The sequence below is a fragment of the Pelobates fuscus genome, chromosome 2, assembly GCF_036172605.1.
Source record: "Pelobates fuscus isolate aPelFus1 chromosome 2, aPelFus1.pri, whole genome shotgun sequence".
Taxonomy (NCBI): Eukaryota; Metazoa; Chordata; class Amphibia; order Anura; family Pelobatidae; genus Pelobates; species Pelobates fuscus.
In genome coordinates this window covers 278,911,991-278,932,363 of record NC_086318.1, presented here as the reverse complement: position 1 = coordinate 278,932,363, position 20,373 = coordinate 278,911,991, and the positions used below count along the sequence as shown (strand labels likewise).

At 39.7% G+C, this 20,373-nt stretch overlaps 1 protein-coding gene across 1 annotated transcript in view; it reads right to left on the bottom strand.

The window, feature by feature from the left end:
• GALNT2 (polypeptide N-acetylgalactosaminyltransferase 2) overlaps window positions 1-20,373 on the bottom strand; it is a 777,588-nt gene that overhangs the window by 682,814 nt on the left and 74,401 nt on the right. Inside the window, exon 3 of the mRNA XM_063443402.1 lies at window positions 2,318-2,471. Coding sequence (XP_063299472.1) covers window positions 2,318-2,471 — 154 coding nt within the window. The remainder of the gene's footprint in view (window positions 1-2,317; window positions 2,472-20,373) is intronic.

Genomic DNA, 20,373 nt, shown 5'->3' with positions numbered 1-20,373 from the left:
GGGGAGGAGAGGCGACACATGGACCAAGGAAGGAGCACGGATGGGTGAGGTGTGGGGCCCCCCAGTGCTGTAGGTCGGTGCGTCACTCTTGGCGTTTTGAGAGCTCTCTAGATGAACAGGTGCACTAACGTTAGACACCTCAAAGGGTACCCAGATCTGTGACACCTGTAAACTTCTGTAACCCAAAGATTCTGCGGTAACATTAGACAAGCCAACGTTGACACCTTATACCTGCACATTCTATTATTACAATTGCAAATTAAACATTATTAATTGTTCATGTGTTGCACTTTTATAAAATGAAAATCCATGACATGCAAAAAACTATTTCTACTATTTCTAGGAACCAAGGACCCGACAAGTCACTCTGCTGCTGGCCCAAGCAAGGCTAAAAGGAAAAAATAACAACCTGCCCAGCGTCCAGAACTGTGTGTCCTGGGTGTCGGGCAATAGGAAATGTGTATCCCTGTTTGGTCTTTACCTGTTAGGATACAACTCTGCTAAAATACCTTATGCAGAGAATATTCTAAATTTATAGATGCACAAAATAAAAGGGTTGGTTTTGAATGCTTGCAAATATATGTGAGCTTTCATTAACTCTATTGTTATTGTAACTAGGTTACACCTGGACACATGACTGGTGGCCATATTTATGTGTCTGCAACCATCTTAGTTCTCCTAAACCTTTAACACAGTAGTTATTGTGAAACCTTTTGAATTGGGCAAACATTACATCCAATAGCACGAACCACAAAAAAAAAAAGTACAAAAATTTATAACGCTCTATGCTATGATTTTTCACTGCCAACGCTTGACTTTCCATCTAGCTTTGAAAGGAAGAAAGAAAGTACTTACACTATTCTTTAGATCCTAAATGGCATGCACAACAAGAAGTTGAATGCTGGTCTCCGTAATAATCAGTTATAAAGATTTACAAAATGAATTCTGCACACACTACCTTTTGACAGCTTTTCTCAATTCCTGGTTTAGTGAACAAATTTAATTATTTTAGGCTCAGTTTCAGGGAAATTTACAAAGTTCCAGGATGAAGTACGGAGGATCATGACGCAGTCATGATGTTTGCAATCAAAACACATCTCAATTATTTCATATATATGTCCTACAAACAGTGGTCGGAATGCATGCAGGTGTTCAGAACACTCCCACAGCTTCAAGATGGCAAATTTAATTTATAAAATAAAATGCAATATTCTCAGTTCCATTATACCCAGTGTCCTCTCCCCTGCCGTCCTGCAACGTGTCACTGCTTGCCTTTCTTCCATCTCTGACTGGATGTCCTCCCACTTTCTGAAACTCAATCTCTCAAAAACTGAGCTCCTTGTCTTTCCTCCTCCTAATACTGATCCTCCTCTTTCGCTCTCCCTCCAAGTTTGTGGTACCAACATCAGTCCATCCTTGCAAGCGCGCTGTCTTGGCGTCATACTTGACTCTGGTCTCACCTTTGAGCCTCACATCCAGCATGTTGCCAAATCCTGTAGATTCCATCTTAAAAACATAGCCCGCATCCGCCCCTTTCTTGCACCAGATACTACCAAGGAGCTTGTCCATGCTCTAGTAATTTCCCGCATGGATTATTGTAACCCTCTCCTGATTGGTCTCCCCAATAGCCGTACTGCACCCTTACAGTCCGTAATGAATGCTGCTGCTAGATTGATTTTCCTCTCTAGTCGTTTCTCTCACACCTCACCCCTCTGCCAGTCCTTACATTGGCTTCCTGTATGCTATAGGAGTCAATTCAAGGTACTAACTCACACCTATAAAGCACTGAACAACTCTAGCCCCTCTTATATCTCCTCACAGATCCATAGGTATGTCCCTTCTCGGTCTCTCCGTTCTGCCCGTGACCACCTCCTGTCCGTTGTCCGCACTTGTACGGCCAACTCGCGCTTGCAGGACTTCTCGCGGGCGGCTCCCTTCCTATGGAATAGCCTGCCTACCGCCATCAGACTCTCCCCTAGTCTTGCATCTTTTAAGAAGTGCCTTAAAACCCATCTCTTTAGGAAAGCTTATGGCCTCCAAGACTAACCCTTACCTCACATACCTGTCTCTTGCCCTCTCCTAAAGGGCAGCCCACCTTATTTGATTGTAAATTCCTGTCCTAATGTGTTTTACACCCCACCTCCTATAGAATGTAAGCTCGTTTGAGCAGGGTCCTCTTCAACCTATTGTTCCTGTAAGTTTATTTGTAATTGTCCTATTTATAGTTAAATCCCCCTCTCATAATATTGTAAAGCGCTACGGAATCTGTTGGCGCTATATAAATGGCAATAATAATAAATAAATTATGAATACATACTGATCATGTCTTGTATCAGGAACACTTCTGTCCATGCGTAACTTGTCACTTTCCACTTGATTGAATTTGTTACGAGCATAAGCATCTTGTCCAGGCCGAACTACAGTGACACCAACGTAGGCATCTTGATCAAAGTCTTGCCACCGCACCTTCCCTAAAAACAAAATATATTATAAAACAATTAATATGCATATTCTTAGTACGATACTTACAAAAAAAAAAATTAGAGGCCAAGAAAACTTATAGGAGGTTATCACTGTTTAAAAAATTGCAATTGTGGACATAGTAAAGGTATCGTTAATAAAAAGAGCAAATCTTTAAGTAGTTATTTAAGCTGCACATTAACAAAAAGTACCCTGTACACTACATTCAGTCTCTTTGTCGAGAGAGGATTATAACGCCTCATTTTACAAAATTGCTGCAGCCTGGCTCTCACGCACAGAAAGAAAAAGGTTTACTACCTCCTTTATAATGTAAGATCTGTTTAATTAATGCATGCTGGGTGCACACACACAACTAGGATGGGCATCGCGCTCTTTCACTGGAGAAAGACAAGTCACACGTGAATGTGCATTTGGTGACAGCAGTTTACTGCATATAGCTCATATCAAAACCTGTAAATCAGGCTAAGGGAGTAAAAAGACATCTACTTTAGCTGCTATCGGCTTACTCAGCCGTTCACGTCATCCTGTGTGTTGAATGAACCTACAGTTCGGGGACAATTTACTAACCTCAGTAACAATAGCTAGACATGGGTTCATGGGGATAAGACTGGATGTCATTCATCAGTCATTCGTTTAGTTTAAAGCGGCACTGTCATGCCGAACTTACCTTTCCTCAATCTCTTCCTCTTCTCCCCCTCTCTCAGGATCTGTTATTCTTTTCTTCCTGTCTTCTTTAGTTTTCTTTAAAATCATAAGACAAAGTAGGGACACTTTGTCTTATGGAGGATTTCTCCGCTTGACCAGCTCAGACAGGCGGAGGAGCAAAGTGTGCTTCATTTCCACTGGTCAGAGAAATTTTCCCATGACCCCTAGCTTTCCTCCCTGTTCCCACAATGCTTCCTGTCAGTATTGCCGAACGTCCTGTCACTTAGACAGAACGCTGGCAAAACTGCCGAAATGCATCCTAACAGAATGAGAAGAGTTTCTCCATTCGTGTTAGGATGCAATTCGGTACTTTGTTCGTATCGGAATTTCATTCTAATGAATGAAACTCCGATCCTATTCATTGTCGCGGCTGCATCTTGCAGCCGCTTAGTAGATAACTCCATAACTCCCTAATTCCCACGGTATCAGGGAGCTATCTACTAAAAGGCTGAAAGACCTAAATTGTTCTTTCAGCCAAATTTACTAATACTAAGTAAAGATTACTTAGTATTAGTAAATAATATGCCCCTACTCGCTATACCGCGAGTAGGGGCATGTCTAGTAAGCAGTGAGCAGTCTGTGGCTGCTCACTGTAAAAAAAACAAAAACAAAAAAACAAAACAAACCTAATATCCCTACTGTCCTCTCCCCCCGGCCCCCACCCCTACGCGGTGGGTGGGGGCCCTAATAAAACAATAAGGGGGGGGGACCTACTGTCCTCCCCCCTGGTCCCCACCCCTGCGCGGTGGGGGCCCTAATAAAACAATAAGGGGGGGACCTACTGTCCTCCCCCGCTGGCCCCCACCCCTGCGTGGTGGGTGGGGGCCCTAAATTAAGCCCCCCGATCAAGGTGACTAGGGGTCCCAAGCCCCTAGTCCCCCGTCCCCCCCCACCCAAAACATTCTATCCCCTACCTACCCCCCTCACCCTAAAAATAGTGAGGGGGGAATAAAATAACTAACCTGTAAAAAAAAAAAAATAAACTTACCATTTGACGTCTTCTTTTTTCTAAATTCTTCTTTCTTCAGCCCCCAAAAAGGCCAAATAAAAATACATCATACCCGTCGCACTTTAAAAAAAAAAACGAGCGCCAAAAAAATTAATCCATGTTCACTCATGGAGGGCACGCCGCGTACTGAGCTCCGCAGGGCGGGTCTAGGCTTATAAAGCCTTGCCCCGCCCTGCAATTAGGCTTAGAACACTGATTGGTTGGTTTAAGCCAATCAGAGTGCTCTGTGTCATTTTACACAGCGTGGGAAAATTCAAAAGAACTTTCCCATTTTAATCTCCCTTGTGCTGTTATAGGGGGTCATATTGACCCCCATAGAGTGAAGGGGGACCTGGGGGGGCTTATGAAGTGGTGGGGAGCACAGCTCCCTGCCGCTTCTGTCTTTACATATTACAAGGAGGGAGCTGCACGCCGGTAGCTCCCTCCTTGTAATAAACCGAACAAACGAACACTGATATTCGGTGTTTGTTTGTTCGTTTGATTTTTTCTATTCATTCATTCGTCTGTCTGATGAATGAATGAATAGGTGAAATTCCCGTTCGCATGTCCAGGTGTTTCACTGGGCATGTGCGGGAATCTCACAGTCTGTGTTGTGTGGGTAGATGACGTGTCCCACAGTGGCTTCACCTACCCACACAAAGATGGCGGCACTCTGAATAAAGATCGGGGCAGAAGATAAAGAATAAAAAATAGGTAATGTGGGGGCTTAGCGGCAATTGGGGGTGGCTAGGGGGTCAATTGGATGTAGTGGAGGCAGGAGGTGGGTTAAAAAAAAAAAAAAAAACGGGATTCGGCATGACAGTGCCGCTTTAATATTTTTCCCATTAAGGAAGTCCAACAGTTTTCGCAACTTAAATCATTATAGCTTTTATAAAATAAAATATTAAATAAATATGTCGACACTATAAATATGTGAAAATAATATATAATAATAATGTCCGGGGACACTTTCCAGCAAAGCAATCGTGTAAACACTTTAAGATGGTGGGAGTGGTCAACACTCTTGTAATTGGCCAAACCTACTATCCCAACTTCAGGTTTGAGACCTGCCATCCCACTACTGTTCTTTGATGTCTCGCAGCCTGCAACACAGTGTACTGCCCATAGCCAGAACAGCAAAATTGCGGACCAGGTCCATACAGATAGCTTCAATGACAATTTCTGCATGATATGCCCTGATTGGGGCCAGCGTCTGACATTCATACTGGCATTAATTTATGCCATGTTAACATGTTCTTTTGGCATGTAGACCATAAAAGGAGCAAAATACTAATTCACTGACATACCCACCACATCCCAGTCATATACCACCCTCAGAAACACAAATATATATATGTATACAATTACATCCTCAGACACACATGCTTGTACCATTACAGCCTCACAAAGAGAGACAGTCACAACTGTGAAGAAACACTAATAACTATACCAAAAAGAGTTCTAGTTACATCCCCCCTCTGCAGGCACTTCAAGCCTAAGTGCCCTAAAGGTGAGCCACCGGATCACCTGAAACTGCTGGATAAGTGCTCTGGGAAAACAGAGTCTGAAAATGTGATACTGTTCTTCGGATTGATTCTCAGCCGCAGCTGGTCAAATATTTTATAGGGTGGCATTTCCTCTATGTACAGTTCGCTATTTTGTTTTTTTTTCTGGTATTTTTGGGGATATTCAAGTTAGGCAGATATAACAGAGGGGTTGATGTGGCACCTTTGTAATTCAAATGAGACAAGGTGGGCACACTCGACTAAACGTTAAATTAGCCCAAGGAAAAGGCTAATACAATATATGTTGGGTGCTCACCCACATAAGGCTCTATCCCCTGAAGAACCCAAAAAACATGACAATGTAAATAGAGTAAGGAGCACAACCAAAATACAAGGTCATGCTATGATAAAGCATTTACAAAAAAAAGTATATGTATAAAGACGCAATGCGTGGTATGTAAATGAAAGAAATATCATGCAAACAGACCACTATAATATTAAGTATAAACAAAACCCAAACATGTAAAAAATACAAAAAACCATACCAAAATCAGTGAGAAGCAGGGACAGAGTCAATCAAAAAAAAAAACCGTTTCGGCTGAAAAACCATTGTCAAGTGAGCCTCTGAATAAATCTCTGAATAACACCCAACATGTACATATTTTTTTTTTAAAGTAGACAACCCAGGGTATTCAATATGGGGTATGTCCAGACTTTTTTAGTAGCCACTTAGTCGCAAACACTGGCCAAATATAGCGTTCATATTTGTTTGTGTGCGAAAAAAGTAAAAAACTAAATTGAACGCTAATTTTGGCCAGTGTTTGTGACTAAGTGGTTACTAAAAAAAGACTGGACATACCCCATTTGCAATACCTTGGGTTGTCTTTTGCAAATGGTATGCCATCATGGGGGTAATTGTCATTCCTGGGCTCTCAAAGGCAACGTAACCAACCTGGCCATTTTCAATGTAAAAATATTTGACCCATATATTTGACCCTGTAACTTTTAAAAACGCTATAAAACCTGTACATGGGGGGTACTGTTATATTTGCTGAATACAAATATCAGTGTTTAGTGGGGGGTACTGTTATATTTGCTGAATACAAATATTAGTGTTTCAAAACAGCAAAACGTATCACAACAATTATATCATCAGTAAAAGTGCTGGTTGTGTGTGGAAAAATGCAAAAAAAGTCACTTTCACTGACAATATCATCGGTGTGATATGTTTTATTGTTTTAAAATCACTAATATTTGTGTTCAGCGAAGTCTCCCGAGTAAAACAGTACCCCCCATGTACAGGTTTTAGGGTGTCCTAAAACGTTACAGGGTAAAATACAGTGCTAGAAAATTAAATTCTCAGGACTTTCAGCCTGGGTTGGCAGGCAGGTCCCTCAAATTGCAATCAATAAAATTACTTACTTATGTAAAAAATATTACATAAATACGCACGTAGAATTTAAATATGTATATGCATATATATATTTGAAGTTGACGTGTATGTTTATATAATTATATAATTTTGTATATGGACATATGTATATTTTGTATTATTTATATATACATAGATATATATACAATTTCATTCTAAGTGTATTTTGAAATAAATATATAAATATTAATAGCAAAATACAGTTAGAATAAAATGTCAGATATAATTTTTTTTAATTTTTTTATTATTTTTTAAAAAAAATATTTCATTTAAATTACTTATTATTTGTATTTTATGATAATATATATATATACACAATATATATAGTTATTATATATTACATATACGTGTGTAATTTAATTATAAGTGTATTTTTATATTAATATATGTACATAATATAAAAATTCACTTAGCATGACATTATATATATGACATATATATTTATAGGCACACACACACGCGCACACACGCGCACACACACACACACACACACACACACACACACACACACACACACACACACATATATATATAATAATATTATTTATTAATATTAACCTTTTTTTATTTATTTTTATGATTTTACACTAACAGGAAGGCTGCCTGTCAGCTGCAGACACATGGATACCTATTGTTGAGCGATCACATGGCCCCATGGGTCCTAACCCGCCGCGGGGAGACTGTCTGGGCTGCAGGCAATCTCCCCACACTAGGAGCACCGCCGGGCGAACGGCGGCGATCAGGAAAGTACATCTGACCGTTAGGACGGTTTAGGACCGTCACCGGTCGGCAATGCAAAAATCCTGAACCGTCCTCGGTCCTTAAGGGGTTATTTTTTATTTTATTTTTTTTTCCTTTATTAAATCTTAATTTTTATTTTTTTCCTTTCAATTGTTTTAGACATTAAACGAATTGCAATACTTCTATTAATAATTTGTACTTCTACAGTCAATATTCAATTCATATAAATTTTACGTATAAAATGAAGGCCTCTTTAAAATATAGAATTTAACATTGCATAACTAATAGTACATATATTATACCAATTTTCAATATAACACAAGACAAAACATTGCAGCAAAATAGGAAATTTTGAAAATTCTCCTTAAATAGGGTAGGAGGAGCTTAAGATATGACCTATATATTTTCAATGTTCAAGGTATACACAGTTGGTTGGTATTGCTTCCGATTAATAGAGATTTACTTATTTAGTATTTTCTGTGTTAATCAGTTCTAAACATTTAATCCAAATAGATACTTTTTTACTTACTTTTTTTTACTTTTTTACTTAAATCAACTCCATTTTTATCTGAAACTCGAGTTGATTTTTTACTTTCTTACAAGGGACCTCTAAATCTTTTTTCCACCATCTCGCCACAACTATTTTAACAGCTAGAAAAAGATGTATGAGAATTGCTTTTAATTCATACGCCATAGGTGGCCAATTTAAATGTAGCAAAACGACCTCTGGGGAAATTTTCAACTCAAGTTTTAGATTTTTAGATATAAACTTTTGTGTTGACAACCAAAGATTTCTTAATTTATAACAATCCCACCAAATATGTCTAAAATTACCTCTTACATATCTACATCTCCAGCAAACCGGATTAGTTGAAGGATATATTTTATTTAATTTATCCGGTACCAAGTACCATCTGTTTAGGACTTTAAAGTGTGTTTCTAGCAAGTTTAGTGAATGTATATTCTTCAAGACGTCCATCATTGAAGAACCCCATTGTTTCATATTGATATCGATATTTAAATATTTTTTCCATGCAAATATAGCTGTTGGATTTATATCCTTGACACTTGCTTTGCTCAATATTAAGGCTTTAGAAAGTGGTTTATTAATTTTTTTTAAAGTAAATAGTAAATCAATCAGATTGCTCAAATTAGATTTTGATGTAATTAAATGTGTAGTCATGTAGCTTTTAAGTCTTAAAAAATTAAACAACTCCATAGATGGAAGGTTATATGCAAATGTTATTTGAGCGAAAGTTTTGATTGTTCCTTCTGTCAATAAATGTTTTAATCGTAATCGTAATATCCCTATTTTTTTCCAGTTATTGAGGTTTAAATCTTCTACTTGATTTTCCACAGTATTTAATTCCAAACAACTCAGAACTTTTTTTTTCAATATTTAATGCTTTCTTTATCTTAGACCAGTTGTTTAATAACTGAGTCAAAATAACTTTAGGATAATCTTTTTTTAGAGGTTTTGTCTATATTCCAAATTAGGCAATCCAAACTAGAAACTTCACCTGCCCTCATTTCCATCTTATACCATCCTTCATTTTTATTTTCTTCTACTTGCATTCTATAAATATGTAAGATTGTGTCTGCTTTAAAGTTGTTTATTATTAATGGATAAGCGAGTCCGCCCTTATTTAGTTTTTGTGCTAATATTGACTGCTTTAATCTTGGCTTCTTACCTTTCCAGATATATTGAGTAAAACTTTTTTGTATTAATTCAAGCCAATGAATCGGAATATGGAGAGGTAGCATTTGGAACATATAGTTCCACTTTGGTATTACATATGAATTGATCACATTTATTCATCCCCAAAAAGTGATTTATAAGTTTCTACGATCTTTTAACCATTGATTGAGTTTTAATAATAGTTCTAAAAAGTTGATCTCCATAATCTTATTTACCTCTCTAGTGATTTTAATTCCTAAGTAATCCATACTGTCTTTAATCCAAATAAAGTCATAACTGTTTTTAATCTCTTGTTGCGTTTTTTTATCGAGATTAATATCTAAAATCAAGGATTTATTTATGTTTAGTTTGTAATTTGATATGTGACTGTACCGATCAATTTCCTGCATAAAATGTTCCAATGAACTCTTAGGATTAGTCACAGTGATTAGAATATCGTCAGCATATAAGATGATCTTTTGATCTTCATCCATTATTTTATAGCCTTTAATCTTGTTGTTGTTTCTAATATTTTCAGCCAATGAACCAGTAAATAAAGTAGTGGTGAAAGTGGGCATCCTTGCCGAGTCCCATTTTTAAGTTGGAACCATGGGGCAATAATATTAGGTCCTATAGTACGTGCAACTGGGTTTACATAGAGAGCCATAATGGCTTTCTTAATCCAGCCTTCGAATCCATAGTGTGATAAAACAGCTTCTAGGTATTTCCAGCTGACTCTGTCAAATCCCATTTCTGTTTGCATCATCTAAGACGTTTATAATTCTTCTCGTACTTGTATAAGAATTTCTACCTGGAACATATCCTATTTGATCTCTATGGATAATTGATGGAAGGAGTTTCTTTATTCTAGCAGCCAAAACTGAAGCATATAACTTAGTATCTACGTCTATAAAAGATATTGGTCGATAATTTTTAACATCAGTAGGGTTTTTATCATTTTTAAAAATTTGCAAAATATTAGCTTTCAACATCTCTGCTGGAAGAACTCCTCTATTTGCAGCTGTGTTGAAAGGATTAGTCAAATGAGGACATAATAAATCTTTAAATGTTTTATAAAATAAATTGTTAAACCCATCAGGGCCTGGGGTTTTTTAACTTTCTAGCTCATTTATAACTCTCATAATCTCATCTATAGTTATGGTCTTATTTAATAATTCATTATCAGTTATTGTTAGTTGAAACTTATTTATACTTTCCAAGTATTTTTCGATATCATCATCTGTAATAGTTTGAGGTATGTTGTATAAATGACTAGAATTCATTGAAGAGTTTTCCTATTTCTCTAGGAGTTATTGATGTTTTTCCATTGTGTATTAATTTTTCCACTTTGTTTTGTCTTTTTTGTTTTCTAGGTTTTTGGGACAGCATTTTATCGGCTCTATTGCCTTTAGAGTAATATTTACCGTATTTTTCGCTCCATAAGACGCACTTTTTTTCCCCTCAAAAGTGAGGGGAAATGTCTGTGCGTCTTATGGAGCGAATATGAAGTTTTACTTACCTGTCTTGTAGCGTTTCTCGGCAGCACAGGGCGCACCGCGGTACTGGAACTTGAATTTCATGTTCCGGTTTCCGGCGGGACTGAAAGGAAGTGCACACTCAGCTCAGTGTGCGCACTTCCTTTCAGTCCCGCCGGAAACCGGAACATGAAATTCAAGTTCCAGTACCGCGGTGCGCCCTGTGCTGCCGAGAAACGCTACAAGACAGGTAAGTAATTATGGGACAAGGGGAGGGGGACAGTATGGGAGAGAAGACTATGGGGAGGGGAGGGGAGGGGGGATGAAGACTATGGGGAGGGGAGGGGAGGGGGGATGAAGACTATGGGGAGGGGAGGGGAGGGGGGATGAAGACTATGGGGAGGGGAGGGGAGGGGGGATGAAGACTATGGGGAGGGGAGGGGAGGGGGGATGAAGACTATGGGGAGGGGAAGGGTGGGGGTTATGAAGACTATGGGGAGGGGAGGGGGGATGAAGACTATGGGGAGGGGAGGGGGGATGAAGACTATGGGGAGGGGAGGGGAGGGGAGGGGGGATGAAGACTATGGGGAGGGGAAGGGTGGGGGTTATGAAGACTATGGGGAGGGGAGGGGGGATGAAGACTATGGGGAGGGGGGATGAAGACTATGGGGAGGGGAGGGGAGGGGGGATGAAGACTATGGGGAGGGGAGGGGAGGGGGGATGAAGACTATGGGGAGGGGGGATGAAGACTATGGGGAGGGGAGGGGGGGATGAAGACTATGGGGAGGGGAGGGGGGGATGAAGACTATGGGGAGGGGGGGATGAAGACTATGGGGAGGGGAGGGGGATGAAGACTATGGGGAGGGGAGGGGGGATGAAGACTATGGGGAGGGGGTGGGAGAAGACTATGGGAGGGGGGACACTATGGGACAGGGGAGAAAAAAAATATTCTGAACAAACTGTCCCATAGTAAGAAACACTATGGGACAGTTTGTTCAGAATATATTGTTTTCTGGGTTTCTTCCTCTAAAAACTAGGTGCGTCTTATGGTGAGGTGCGTCTTATGGAGCGAAAAATACGGTAAGTTTTAATCTGTCCATGTTTTTGACAGTTCTTTCTATTAATTTTTGCTTTATGTTTTCTTTTAATACTGATATGTTTTCATAAATTTCAGGGGATGGAGATTGTTTATTAATATAAGTCATATTTCTTAATTCAGTATGTAAGTAAGAGAGTAATATTTTTATCAACTTTACTTTGTAATTTGATAAAAATGGCCCCTTATTACAGCCTTAAAGGCACACCACAAAATAGATGGATCAGTATTTTCTGAAATATTTTCTTTAAAATATTTTTTTATATTATTTTCTATATAGGTTTTATTTATTTCAGAAGAAAGCAAGTTATCACTTAAGAGCCAAGTATATGTTTCTCTTTTGGTTATACAAAGACCTATTTCACACAGCCCACCATTATGATCAGTCCATACTATTTCATTAATGTTTGTTTTTTTAATCGTATCAATAATACTTGGATCCACCCAAATCATATCTAATCTTGAATACGAAAAATTAACTTTGGAAAAATGAGTATAGTCTCTCTCATTAGGGTTATAAATTCTCCAAATGTCAAATAAGTTGTATTCATCTTTAATCTTCCTTAAAGCTTTGGCTTGTTTTATCACCATTTGATTTAAATTATTTCCTTGCATTAATTTTTTTGTCTATCTGTGGATCCAATACAGCATTGAAGTCACCTGCTAATATTAACTTTGTCACTTTAATTTCGTCTACATTTTCTAATATAGTTTTTAAATAAGAAGCTGGTGAGTAATTTGGAAGATATATATTACATAATGTAAAAAGTATGGAATCAATTTTACATATTATAATCAAAAATCTGCCTCTAACATTGAGTGTGAGCATTTTTATCATATTCTTTCTCTAAACATCTTTGCATCCTTCTCCACCCCATAATCTCTAATATCTTTCCCCATTGCTGCAAAAACATACACATAGTAACACAAAAAACAAATTTAAAATCGTTGGAGGAAATCCTCCCTTCTTAGCACAAAGACTGTAAATTTTCATTTAGAAGATCAGTCTTTACTGTGTCTTTAAACCAGACACTAAGTAGGTATGTCCGGAATTAAATGATGCTATTTAAGATTTTACCCCGAGAAAAAAATAATTGAACTATCATTCTTAATTATAGGTCGCATTTGTATTGATGTCTATTTGTGTGTTTTCCTTTTAACACCTCCCTTCCTTTATTATTTGTATACCTTTAATAAATTATTATCCCAGCAAATTACTCTTGTGTTAATTTTCTATATTGGTGTAAGCTTATAAGCTATGCAAGTGAAGTTTTACAAGTGAAGATTTCAAATCAAACCTATTACTTAATTGTGTCTAAATTAAAAGGTCCCTTTACCCATAAGTAAACAACAACAAAAAAATACTTTATGTCTTCTGTCGCAACAGTCTTTTTATCTTTCTTCTTAAATACTGGTTAACCAGCTTTTTGCTTCATTTACGTCCGAAAAAAATGTATTTTCTTGTTTCCAGGTGAACTTTAAAGATGCCGGTAGGCCCCATTGAAATCTGATGTCGTTTTTCCTTAAAAAGTCTGTCACAATCGAGAAGGATTTTCTCCAAGTCCTAGTAAAATAGGATAGATCTTGCAAAAAAATTATATCTTTGTAAATAAGGTTTGTTCGGGGTTTTGTGCGGCTGGCTTTCATTAGATTGTCTCTCACTGGTAGTGAGCAAAAGCTCACTATCACATCTCTTGGCAGATGTGAAGCAATTGTATTAGGTTTGTGAATTCGATGGAAATTTTCTATTTGGTGGTCAACTATAGGCATTTCAGGAAGAACCTCTTTAAATAAATTGCTTGGGTATTCTTTTAAATTTTCATTAGTAATTTCTTCAAAAACTCCTCTGATTCTTATATTAATTTTCCTTGATCTATCTTCCAAAACTGCTGTTTTTTTTTTTTACAAGATTGTCAGCTTTGTTAAAGACTGCATTTTTATCTTGATTGTTTTTATTTGAGTCCCAAACATTTCAAGTTTTTTTTCCTACTTCTACCACTGATACTGCAACACATTTAATGTCTTGTTTAATGTCATTAAAGCTTACAAGCATATATTGTTTCAATGTATTGAGTTGTAGCTCCAACAATTGTTTAAGTTGATCTTGTAGCAGTTACTTGAGGTTGTAATGGCATTTGGACAATTGGAATTTCCAAGTTAATATTAGAGGTATTAGCCGGGTGTGTCGTGCATTCAATTTTCTTTAATGGGAGTTGTGAAAAAGGCAGACAGCCTCTTTTCTATTTGATGAACTAATTTAATTTCTTTTTTCTTTTGCATAGTGGTTTTTCTAGTTGCCATTTTGTTTCTTAACAACTACTTCATAGGGACTTCTAATTGAATAATCTACCTTATTGTTAACCAATATCACTTTTGTTTTGAGTGTTTAGATTGGTTAGTTTGATCATATGCCTTAACTGTTGCTTTGGGAATAGAGAAAAAAAAAAAAAAAAGATTCTTTCCAACTGTTTTTTTCAGCAATTAAACAGTCAAGGAGATAGAAAATTTCAAGTTTCAATTATTACCAATCACCTCTTGCCATATATGCAGACTTTATCTCAAGCCTATATTTATATGCAGACATATTGATATATTGATATGTTGCAGTATATTCAGTGGTACTCACAATTTTTCCTGTAGCCCTTTAAAGATTTCTGAGGGTTTTCTCCTTTTTTTTTTTCCCCTCTCCTCACTTGTCCGAAAGGAAACCCCTTCCGTTTTAAGTATAAGAAAGCTCTGCGCTCAGTGGATCTCCACCCCGTCAACACCCATCAGCGCGTGTCAATATGCGCATCAAGCGCCACTGTATTGCTACACTAGCTTCTCCAATCCTCCAAGATTCCCCAACACCCAGCCGGACAATATTAGCGCGGCAGCGTGGTTAACTTGTCTCCACGGCCGTTCTCTTCATCTCCATTCCGGACACACCCACCTCTAGCACGTGTGACGTCTCACGTCATCGTGTACCGCCGCATCTGCATGGGCATCTCTCGTTGGGGGTTAAACACTAACTTGGGTTTTTAAAGTAAAACTTCTGCCCATGAGGTCTCTGGTAAGGAATGATGGTGACTCACTCAAAATTGCTTTTGGCCCCAAGCAAGTACAATAGACATTTATATCATCACTGTAAATCTGTTAAGAGTTACAGGCCATATGGTCGAAGTCAGTTAGTTTACAGTGAAACTAGACTTAAAGGCAGCTCAAGTATAAAATATCACACCTTGTAGAGCCTTGATTGATAAAAAGAGAAATTCATGTTGAACAAAAAAAAATTCCTATATAATTTACATTAACCCCTTAAGGACACATGACATGTGTGGCATGTCATGATTCCCTTTTATTCCAGAAGTTTGGTCCTTAAGGGGTTAAAGGGACACTAGTCACCAGAACAACTACAGTTTATTGCATTTGTTGTGGTGAGTAGCATCATTCCCTTGAGGCTTTTTGCTGTAAACACTGTCTTCTCATAGAAAATGCAGCGTTTACATTACAGCCTAGTGATAACTCCACTGGCCACTCCTCATATGGTTGCTAGAGCTGCTTCATTAAAGGACCACTAGTGTCTCTAGGTCCCCCCCACCCCCCACCCCCACACGCTAAGGGTCCCCTCCCGCCGGGCTCTAGGGTGAGGAAGGGGTTAAACACTCACCTTTTCTCCACCACCGGGCTCCCTCGGCGGTGGGGACTCTCCGCCTCCTTTCCCCGTTATCGGCTGAATGTGCATGCGTGGCAAGAGCCGCGCGCGCATTCAGCCAGTCCACAGGAAAGCATTCTCAATGCTTTCCTATGGACGTTGGCGTCTTCTCACTTTGAGGAAGCGCCTCTAGCGGCTGTCAATGAGAGAGCAGCTAGAGGCTGGATTAATCCATAGGTAAACATAGCAGTTTCTCAGAAACTGCTATGTTTACAACAGAAAGGGTTAATCCTAGATGGACCTGGCACCCAGACCACTTCATTAAGTGGTCTGGGTGCCTATAGTGGTCCTTTAAGCTGTCTTGCCTAGTGTCACGAGCGTGTGCTATAGGCCCAGCCGAGACAGTGGGGAGAGTGTGGAAGTGACAGGGTTAATGACACCAGACCCCTGGTTACCTGTTGCTAGTCCCAGCAACCACTCAATTAACCCCTGCAATCCCTTCTACACTAGCCCCATAGTACACACTTTACTGGCACCACCAAGACTTTTAAACCCGGGCGTCTAAGGCTACCCCACACACAGGAGAATTATAGAATCACAATTCTACTTTTACTGATCAAACACATATAATTAACCCTTTTTAGTAACGTGTTTACCTGAGCTTTCCATTGGAGAGTGAAGCTCATAGAGAACAGAGACACAAGCTGATTAAGTAAACATTTAATCTGACAAAAAAGATTCACAGTGCTGAGTGCAAAATACAGAAATAAATGGCATACAGATAAATTGCAAAACAGTACATAAAATAAAATAGGAGAAAACACAAGAAATTCCTTGGGGGCAATTCCTTATTGCCCACTCTATGCTATTCCTTGTGTCCAGCTCTGGTGCTGGTGATGGCTATCTAGATGTTTTATGGTCTAGGCCTGGTGCAAGATCAAAGACCACAATAAATGTCATCCCAAGGTTTACAAAAAAACAACTCAACATATATCAACACACATCAAACACCAACTCATGCTTTTGGCATGACACCTAGTGTGAATCACAACATATCAGTGTCTCCACCCTCTGCAGGCAGACACTGAACTTTCCTCATAGAGATTCATTGATTCAATTCATCTATATGAGGAGATGCTGATTGGCCAGGGCTGTGTTTAACTTGTGTTAGCTCTGCCTCTGAACTGCCTCCTTCACAGTCTCAGCCAATCCCATAGGGAAACATTGTGATTGGCTCAGAATAAAATTTCTAATGATGTCAGCAGACAGCTTGCAGGTCTGAGGCAGACAGCGGAAGAGCCTGCAGCGTCAGGCTTGAATACAAGTAAGATTTGACTATATTTAGGTTAGGGAGGGCCAGAGGGGCCAGATGGTGGTTTTAACACTATAGGGTCAGAAATGTATGTTTGTGTTCCTGACCCTATAGTGCTCCCTTAACCCTTTCTGACATTTGTCCTCTGCCAAGCGCCAATTCATGTATACACTACACAAGTTACATTAAATAGCAAAATTCTATAGTGCAACAAAAAAATAATGTACCCTAGCCGTGAGAGTAAGCAAGATGTACACTTTTTCGGGAGGTTCAATTCAGCTCCAACTTGAGAGCTTGGTTAGAATAATCCCCGCTTAAAGCGGCACTGTCATACATAGAAACATAGAATGTGGCGGCAGATAAGAACCATTCGGCCCATCTAGTCTGCCCAGTTTTCTAAATACTTTCATTAGTCCCTGGCCTTATCTTATAGCTAGGATATTATTTTTAAGCCTTTGTCCCTCTAATTTAAGACTATGTCCTCTTGTTGTGGTAGTTTTTCTTCTTTTAAATATAGTCTCCTCCTTTACTGTGTTGATTCCCTTAATGTATTTAAATGTTTCTATCATATCCCCTCTGTCTCGTCTTTCCTCCAAGCTATACATGTGAAGATCCTTTGACCTTTCCTGGTAAGATTTATCCTGCAATCCATGAACCAGTTTAGTAGCCCTTCTCTGAACTCTCTCTAAGGTATCAATATCCTTCTGAAGATACGGTCTCCAGTACTGCGTACAATACTCCAAGTGAGGTCTCACCAGTGTTCTGTACAACACTTCCCTCTTTCTACTGCTAATACCTCTCCCTATACAACCAAGCATTCTGCTAGCATTTCCTGCTGCTCTATTACATTGTCTTCCTACCTTTAAGTGATCTGAAATAATCACCCCTAAATCCCTTTGCCCAGTTTGTTTTTTAGTACCCTTTCAGTTTTGCTGGGGGCGGCCTCTGCATGGCTAGTGGAGGGTTGGCTCAGTTCGGAGGGGCACAAATTGGTGGAATGTGTGATTGATGCACAAATGGCACAAGACGGAGGCTTGAGGCCGGCGAAGTGGCGGCAGAACAGTTCCGTGTCTAGTTGGCTCCAGTCTGAGCGTTTGTTAAACTGAACCAGTGCTGCCGCCGCCTTCGCCGAAAATGACCTATGATAATTATAGAAGGAGTAGCCTCCGTACTTGTTACCTAGGTCAACCAATTTGTGGAGGTAGAGATCCAGCTCCTCTCTGCGTTGAGGGAAGACGGAACATAGGACGTCCCTGAACAGGCCAAAAGCTATCACGAAGTCAGGGATGGATAGCTTCTTGTTGAGTCTGGGGTCCCTAGCCTTGAGTACGACCGACACCTCCCCGTAGCAGTACGCCTTGTTTTCTACTAAGTCTTGGGACGCTATGAGTAGGGATACCAGGTTGACGTCTTTCTCTTCTAAAATTTCTTTTTTAATAGCTTGGGGTACTAAGTGGGCAGGAGTGATGATATGTGAAGGTGTAGGTGCTGGGTTAGTACTAGTGAGGTTACCTGCGTGAGGTAATGTTTGGGGTATAGTGGGAAGGATAGCTGCTGGGGTGATTATGGCCACTTGGTTTTCCAGTTTCTCCAGTCTCTCATTGATAAGGTTAACTGAAGAAAGAAGTGCAGACATTGTGGCCTGGATTCCAGGCGTGCTTCCATCGGTTGCCTGTGTGCTGGTGCCTGGTCTCGGGGTGTCGGGGTTGGCATTCAGGAGGCAGTATAGTTCCCCTTTACGAGCGGTGGCTGGGTATGATATGCCACGTCTCCTGAGTTCAGCCGCTATCTTGGGTATGGTCCAGGAGCGTAGAGACCCTGGACTTGCTGTCTCTAAGTTCTCGACAAGGGTACTCGGTCTGGTTGGGCTTGCGATTCTGGCTGGGGTGCTGGGTAAGGAGACATCCTCAGCTATATCCGAAGCGTGTGACATTCTATGAAATGAGGAAGTACACTGGTTAGGAGTGATTGATAGTTTAGGGGGAAGAGTACTATTAAGTGGGTTAGGTTGTGGTCGGATGCTCATAGGTGTCTTATTGTACATTTTTTACCTGTGATGCCAGTGGGCGGAGCGGTATCCGCTTGTGAGGACCGAACTAAACGTAACTTTGTGACACGTAAAGTGAATTTAAGTAACGATTTAGGTGAGGTCGTGTCCCGGTGGTGGGTTTTACAGATCTATGCATTGTGTAATAAAAAATTAGGTGTGTGGTTAATATGGAGCCGTAGTGCTGGCCTAATAACCTGTTGGTCTATCGGGTGTGTGGACTGACCGGTGTGCTTCCTGTTGTGAGAAAGTGGAGTGGAAATTGGGGAAAATACTTACGTGTGGTTAGTGAATTTGGATGAATGCTTTGACCTATGGAACATAATTAATGTTCTACGTAGGACTTGCTACTGAAGACGAGTTGGCTGGGATTGGGTTGGAAACCTAAGATGAGGAAAGATTAGTGCTTCTGGCTTGCCGTATTTGAGTGTGGCCAAATGGGGAAAGCATTACCTGGATGTGACTTGATCGGTGGATACGGGATCAAGATTCGTGAACTACGAGTTGCCCCAGACGACCTAGGCAATAATGAGGGTGAGTATGCAAGTCGAAATACCGAGAAAATTTTCATAGGAAATTTCTCACACTTACCTGTTATGTAGTAGAGAGGTATTCAAAGGAGTTGAGATCCTATGTTAGGGGTTGCTTAGCTGAAAATGCATGTATGTTGAAAACTGAGTGAGTTTGGGGTTTAACACACAGATATGCGAATGAGTGTGTAGAGTTGCCTTGTATTCGGTACTAGAGTGTGTGTTTGTTTTTAGAGATTGTGTCGGAGTGATAGAGTTTGAAAAAAAAATTTTTTTTTCATTTCCAACCATGGATGGAATGAAGGAAATCAAATTTCATTCATTAACTTATGAAGTTGGAATGGTAGCAATCATAGCAATTGTAAATTATTTATGTAATGTGCATCATATATGCCATAACACCATTAACCTAGAAGGAAAAAAAAGTTCATAGAATCCTAGTTGGCCCTTTTTATAATCGTGACTGCAATGGTAGTATTCAGATATAGTAAACTGACCACTATTCCAGATGTTAGAGGGATGGGGGGTGCCCGGCACATATTAGTGGGTTTACCGGTCCCCCCCCCCGTCCCCCCCTCACTGATGTGCGTTGGTGGGGGAGCTGTACTTACGAGACCCGGAAGTGTGCCTGCTCTAGGTGCGCCGGCGGCGGGCAAGCGGGCTGGTTGGAGTACTTCAACTTCGGTGCTGGTGTTCGCTGGGAGTTGTTGGGATCTTAGTTTCTACTGGAGGTGCTGACTGACCGGAAC